General features: G+C 38.7%; 1 protein-coding gene across 1 annotated transcript in view; it reads right to left on the bottom strand.

Moving 5' to 3' along the window:
• LOC103806211 (suppressor of tumorigenicity 7 protein homolog) overlaps window positions 1-7,626 on the bottom strand; it is a gene marked incomplete at both ends in the record, with an annotated part of 49,311 nt that overhangs the window by 41,418 nt on the left and 267 nt on the right. The window contains 4 exons of the mRNA XM_009078891.1: window positions 87-184; window positions 3,394-3,548; window positions 5,930-6,005; window positions 7,146-7,261. Coding sequence (XP_009077139.1) covers window positions 87-184; window positions 3,394-3,548; window positions 5,930-6,005; window positions 7,146-7,261 — 445 coding nt within the window. The remainder of the gene's footprint in view (window positions 1-86; window positions 185-3,393; window positions 3,549-5,929; window positions 6,006-7,145; window positions 7,262-7,626) is intronic.

The raw sequence follows: 7,626 nt of genomic DNA, 5'->3' as shown, positions 1-7,626 counted from the left end.
GGAATGGTTGCGAACTTGTTAGCAATGTGTATCATTTCTATGCTACTAGATTCTAAATATCACATGTGAAACAAATCCAAACTCACATCTCTCATCATTTTCACTGCTTCCCTGGTCCTTCCCAGCTTTCTTGCACACATTGCCAGCCTCCTCTTAATATACACTAGCACATTCGTGTCCCTTCCTGTATAAAAGGAAAAAGAAACAGCATTAAGATAAAAAAGATAATACAAAGGTTTATTTAATACTCCAACACAACAGAAAACACTGTTTTCTTGCAATTTTTTTCTTATTTGCTAACATTGATTCTTTCACAAGAATTTTCATTAAAAATTACCAAATTCTGAGGATTCAGATGTGGCATAACAGCACTGAAATCTATGGAATTAATCCAGATATACAGTGATGCAAATAAGAACACATATGTTGGCCTTACACCTGTGAAATATAAGCAGATTTGAAAGTACAAGAAAAACTAGAGGGTATAGATCATCAAGTAATCAAGTGAGGCAAGAAGAAACCCTCTGAAATTAACATTGGCACAAAACTCTCTGGTCACACCCACAGCTTTAAATTATTTACCAATTCACACACATGGTTAAGACAAGGGCATCCATGAAAAGGCGTGTTATATCCTGCCTTTTTTCTAAGTTATGATGTACAAGCTTAACAAGTAGCAATCCTCATCCTCTAACAGTCTTTTTCTTGATGATTAGAAGCAAAGAAGCATAGCCTCAACTTTCTGTTTACAGCTCTTACTCATTACCCAATTATCATCTTCAAATTCCTCACACCACTAGTTACAGATGGCAAATTAACACGATTCAGATGAGACAGTTCAGTGTGCTGGGAGGTGCCCTAACAGCAGAGATGACAGAATCCAAACAGCAGAGCTAATCATTCTCTTGGAGAATTCTTACTCCTTTCATTTCTCATTCACTTCCCTGTAATTCAAATTTGAACTCCTAAAATGCTTCTGGATCAACAGGAAATGAACAGACAGCTAATTATCTATAAAATTTGCCGTATCATGAAGATATAAGATACCTGCTACAAATTATCCTTGTGTATAGCATGAGGTCTGTAAAGATTTTAGTCTGTTCTAACATTTTCAAGTCTTTCATAACAAGAACAACATGTGTACTGAAAAAATTACAAATACCTACAAATTGTTTTAAAGATGTGACTAAAATTTTCAAATAGATTAAGCAGCAGGTTGAAAGGTCTGACTTTAGAGGAAAAAAATAAAAAAGGGAGGGAAGAATTTCTTTAGCTGTATTTTATATTATCTAATTCCTTATCTTTGTATTGATTCCTATGTATTTAATACACTATTTATTAGTTACATATGTTTCAACATGTTTATGTACTGTAACTATGAGGTATACATTTCAGGGTAAGCTTCTTTTCAGGCTTTTCAGAAGGAATGGTTACTTACTATGAAATCAAGATAATCTTTCAGGCCAAAATTCTCCAAGATGTGCCTAACATGAACAACCTTAAAAAGAAGATTGCCAAGCTTTCTATGAACTAGCAGCTTTTGAAAGAGGCTAAGGTGGGTAGTCAAAGTCATTATTTACTCTTAAAATTCACAGTCTAATGTAAAATAGTACATGAAGGAGAGGGAATACATGCATAAATAGAAACACCGAGCAGTATGTTGTTGTTCAAGAAATTACAGTGTGTTTCACCTGTAAAAGATGAAATGTCCACTTTTCATTCCAAAATCGACTTCAAACACCAGAAATGGAAGGACAAACATCTCAGAACCACGGAACTGCAACACATCTGTCCATGGTCCTTCCTCTCTAAAGAGCCCTGAGCTCCTCACCTTTATAAACCATGCAGAAGTCCAGCACATAATTAACAGAATTTTATGTGAAGCTCCCATGTCCAAGGCACCACCTGAGGCAGGAACTTCTCTAACTTCTGTGAGTGCATACTGACATTTTCAAGGGGAGGCTGAGCGGTATAAAAAAGTGCAACAATCTAGCCCCTCCTGAAGCCCCCCTTGAAGTCATAGTCAGAGCTGGCAGTCACTTTTCAGCCTCACTGCTTTGTGGCAATGCACTTAATTTTGTGATTCAACTGGTTACTTCCTCTGCTGCGATACTGAAGGTTCAAGGGTGCCATCCAGCACACACAGGTTATGGAAATACCATGCTTTTATGCCTGCACGAACTTAACCAGGTTATCTTGGACATAAGCACTGTGTTTACTAATTACTTATTGTGAATTTTTCATAGAATTGCTGTAATTTTCTGCACTCAGGATGGATTAAGTGCACATTTTTTTCCCCACACAGTACCATAAGCCTGCTAGAGACCAAAAATTGTGTCAAGGGCTCAGCAGCTCTATATTTTTACTTTCATCAAAAATAAACAAATCATCATAAATATAATTTTACAGACAGCAAATGTTTAAAACACTACCCTCAGGCTTCATAAAATCTTAGGTTTTCAGGTATAGACCTGTATAGGCTTTTGAAATCAGAGATCACGGACAATTTTATTATGTCCAATTTTTATCAGCAATCTTCAAATTATGTGAGATAGCCTGGGGCTGTGAATTCAGGCCCTGAGAAACCTGAAGATGCCCAAAGTATGACAGTGCTTGTACTTACGTAATTAATTGGTGTTATTTTTGCCTAAGGTAGCCATCATAGTCTAGAAATAACCTAGACTGTTATTTACTGTCATTTACTGTCAGTGAACCCCCATGTATGTTCTTAGATTTCAGTAGTATCTCATAAATACCACAGTAGGTAAATCTGCTTATTCAAAATTTTAAAAAAAGTAATTAAAATCTAGACTTTCAATTAGAGCATTGTATTATTCCAGTTGTTACTTTTATGCTTCTGTGACCTTTCTTAATATATGCAAATAATTTTTCACATGTCACACTGGTTAATGGGTCTAATTAACTTTTACACAGAACAATGTGGTGTATACACTTACCCTCAGAGCTGATGGAAAAAAGCCAGCAAAGCAGCACTTCATTCCCCTTTCCATCATTCTTTACTGCCTTTTCACAATGTGAGCCCATGTTTTCAAAATGGCTAAAGGCACTTCAGTGCAACTTCCTAAAGCAGTGTACATCATTTCCTGAACATCAGATCTCTTTTTTGGCTCTGCTACCTTTCCTTTACTGTTAAGTACATCCTATAATATTTTCTGCCATGACAAAGAAAAGGCACACCTGTAATCTAAGCATTGATAGCCTGGCAACAGAATCAAACAAAAACACTGAAGCAGAATAGTCTGGCTCTAGGGCTACATTCCAGCCAATGGCAAATAGTTCTGAGAGGGAAAAGGAAACAAAACTCAAACCCCCAAAGAACACCCTGGAACTTCTCTCCCTTTAGAAATGGCTATTTCCTCCTAAGAAACTTACTGTGTTGGGCTTCATACTGGGCACCGTGGTGCTGCAACTGCTGACTGCGCCTGTAGCACCCCTCTCCAGCTTTCAGAGCTTGCTTGAACAGCTTCTCTGCTTCTACAATTGTTGTCGCTTCCTCTTCAGCTAGGAGAATATAGGCAGTAGCACACCTGCAAAAATATCAGAGGCAAAGCCATGAGAAACTTGCATGAAGTAAAAGCTATTTGAATACATTCAGGCAAGGATGTACTAAATAGAGAAGCAAAGAAATTTTGTCCCTGAACCTTTCTGGTGATCTATTCTGATGAATAAATATTCTGTCAACCAGACCATGACTCTCATTTGTAGGTACTATATCACTCAGCCCTTGAGTAAATCTATTGACAACTGCCCCAGAAAGTAAAGCACTATCTCACTAAGCCACATGGCCTACATCTCTAAAACTCCTTCTGGAAACCAACACTAGTTTTATGTACCTATTGTTTCAACACAAAATGTCTCCATTACTGTAATGGTACGAAAAGAATCAACAGACCTGTAATACTTGCCATGTGCAAGAATAAATTATAAATGTAATTGTAGAGATTAAAAACCAAACCAAAACAAAAAACTACAATACCTGCCTTGTCTCCCAAAACAACAAAAACAAAACAAAAAAAACCCTAACTCAAGTGAAGCGAAAACCAAACCAGTAATGTGCCCTTGAGGCAGAGCTGCATTAGGAGAGGGTTTTTCAGCAGGTTGAGGGAGGTGATCCTTCCCCTCTACTCAGCTCTGGTGAGGCTGCACATGGTGTGCTGTGTCCAGTTCTGGGCTCCCCAGTACAAGAGAGACATGGACACACTAAACAGTCCAATGAAGTGCCATGAAAATGTCTAGGGACTGGAGCATCCCACACATGAGAAAAGGCAGAGAGAGCTGGGGCTGTTCGGTCTGGAGAAAACTTGGGGGAATTCATCAATGTTTGTAAACACCTGAATAGAGGGGGTGAAGAGGACGGAGCCAGGCTCTTTTTAGTAGTACCCAGTGTTGGGGTCCTTGCAAGGGACGGACTACAGCACACCATTATGATGCTCTGATAGCCAACTTTAGTTAGGGCACCTAACAGTATTTAGAGTAAAAATTCTCCCGTACATGCAGCTACGCACTGATCACACAGCTTTGGATTGGTTGCTCAACCTGTCAATGCTGCAGTTCTTACCTATGATAGGTTACAAGTTTAAGCTGCATCCCGCTCTCACATCCTGGGAAACTGAGAACAAGAACTACACAGTGTCCATGGGGATCTAAACAACAGCACTATTCTCAGCTTGTTAGCAAGATGACTTATCTATAAGGCAGTAAAACCAAAACCTAAAAACCCTGGCAGCAGGAGAGAACAAGACCATTATAAGGTGTTGGATTAAAGACACAGGAATGCATGAAGACAGAAACAAGGTCAGCAAGACCTATTTTGTGTGTCTTGTTTTTAATTGCTTAAGCATTCCTTTAACTGTTGTTCAGGTTACAGCTCCTCTGCTAGCCAGGCCCCAACACCCAGTAACAGGACCAGAGGAAATGGACACAAAATGAGACACAGGAGGTTCCCTCTGAACATCAGAAACTTTTTTTTTACTATAAAGGTGACCAAGCACTGGCACAGGTTGTCCAGATAGGTTGTGAAGTCTCCCTCCTTGGAGATATTAAAAAACCTGGTGGACATGGTCCTGTGCAACACATCTGTGCAATACATGTGCAATACTTATTTGAGGGGGAGTTGGACAACGACCTCCAGAGATCCCTGCCAACCTCATGCATTCTGCAATTCTCTGATATGTGAGTATAACAACGTAGGCTTATAGCTCACTTCTGCCTTTTATGCTACTTGCCCTCTCAGTTAAACTGCTATACAGGAACAGACAATTCTTTCCCTTCTTCTGATGAAACACATGAAGGACAATTTGTAAAGCACTAAGTTTATGGAATTCTAGAATGCAGCAATCTCTGTCAGGAACCGAAAGGCCTCTCTCCACTTTATGCACTTTAGCAACATCTGTAAGTCTTTGCCATATCAGTAAAGCATCACAGCATTGAGCTCATTGTGGAGTCTCAAAATATCACACTTCTCATGGAGAAAATAATTAATGGACTCAAAAGTCCTAGAAAATTACATCATATTCTCTTGTACTATAAAACAAGTATTTCAGAATGTGTTTATGAGTCCCTTCTTTCTTCCTTCTGTTTATGATGACTGAGAAATCCAAAAGGGAATTCTCCATTCCATAGATGCGTATTTCATATGCTCATCAGGAGGCAGCTTAATTAACACTTTTCTGTGCTGTTCCAAAGCCCACTGACATCAATGGGAAGACTCCCATTGTCATGACTGCCCTGAGGATCTTCTGGGTAGCTAGCACAACATGCAGCCGTGCTTTTTCCCTTCTATTGCAGGCCTTCCTGTGACAGGCCTGTAATCATGGTTAAAAACTGCTGTGGCAAACCCCCTGCCTGAAACTATCATCAAATGGATTTTTAAATGACAGGAAGTAAACATTATTTTGTTGTCACTCACTCATTCAATTCCAAAGCTTCATGTGCTGCAGAAATTCGGGCTTGAGGGTTTCTCTCTCTCCAGGCTTTTTGCATTACTATTCAATAAACAGAGGAGAACAAGGGCAAATCACTCATTACAGCATTAACAAGGAGAATCCACTGCACTATAACAACAGAATTTATTGATCTCAGCATGACTCACTCCAGAGCATTTCACAGAGCTCAGTGATCATTCAAAAAGATACATAATGAACATGAGCTTTTGTCCCAAATACTCAGACTTTTTGTCATTCATTTCATTAAACTTTTTTTCCAGGAGAAAATCTGGCTGAGACACCCATGTTATCTGCACTGCCACATACAGAGGTGACAAACACCTATTTCCTCTTGGTGCAGTAGATTCCATGTGCAACAAAACAATACAGGGATATCTGGGATTCTTATTCTAGTTCCTTACTGTGCTGTTGCTTTAGGTGAGTGCTAAATGGAAACAACATCCAGGCTAATAATACCACCTCATAGTTAGACCACTGAGTTCAGAAAATCGGATTCATGCTTATCATGTGCCAAAAAAGCACAATATGTTGTCCTTTGTAATTATGCCTTCAGAATGGAGCACCAACTGTCAGTATATCTCCTTTCCTAAGAGACAGAAATTTATCTCTTCAGAGGCAAAGTCTGATGACCAAAATCATTGTTGTACATTTTTAGTAGAATCAAAGTCTGCATGTGGACTTAATAGTAAAGTCTTAACACAACTAAAGCTGCTTATACAAATTCAGTCATAAATGTCCTGTTCCCATCTTTTACAGAGCTTCTAATTACATCAGGGAATGAAACACAGGACTCACGTTTTACATCAGTTTTCTCTCTTCTATCAGCATAAACTAAATGGGACCTGGATAATATAACTCAACATACTACACTGGAGGCAAATTAAGCTATACATGTTTGAAGACACTTCAAGAAATAGGAAATAAAAAGCCTTTACACTTGCAAATGGTACCCTGAATGGTTTCATAAAGAGAGTAGAACAAAACAGTGACATAAATTAGACAGTTTATACATACAGATATTTGTTGAATTCTATAAATTCAGCCACAATCCAGGCTCGATCAAACTTTTGCCTTTCCTTTTCTACTAGAAAGAGCTGATGTCTGACTGCATTTGTCTTGCATCAGTTTAAAACAGTCATTAACCTACTAGAAAAAACAGTTGTTTGCAAGGTGTCTTACTAGCATCTGCAGGCCGTAAATGATCCGTGTCACATGTAAAGAATGTCTGATGGTCCTGTGCTGAAAGATTCATATCATAGTAAGTCAAAGGTTCTCTCCCTGTTACCCATGTATACCTGCAAACAGGCCAATAAAGAGACATTTTGGTTAATGAGGTCACATTTGTCAAAATGATCTAGAAAAGAATCCTAGACATTAGGGACAGTCATAGCCAACTAAGTTCACCCAGCCAAGCTCCTAACCAATATACATTGCATTTCACTGTACTGTGATGGAGCAACAGTAGTAGAACCTAAGCTAACATGGATGTTGGCAAGTACACACTGGAAATTGGTAACATATATTCGAACATTAGGACTACATGAAATGTACCTCTAATTCATTAGGTCGTTTGCTATAACTGATTTGAACAGAATTGCCGTATTAACAGTACCAGGTACACCACACGTAGGTTTTTCCATGGTTTTTTATAAGGTCACCA

The sequence above is a fragment of the Acanthisitta chloris genome, unplaced genomic scaffold (genome assembly GCF_000695815.1).
Source record: "Acanthisitta chloris isolate BGI_N310 unplaced genomic scaffold, ASM69581v1 scaffold14997, whole genome shotgun sequence".
Lineage (NCBI taxonomy): Eukaryota > Metazoa > Chordata > Aves > Passeriformes > Acanthisittidae > Acanthisitta > Acanthisitta chloris.
The sequence above is the reverse complement of the archived record's forward strand: the minus strand, read 5'-3'. Positions and strand labels throughout refer to the sequence as shown.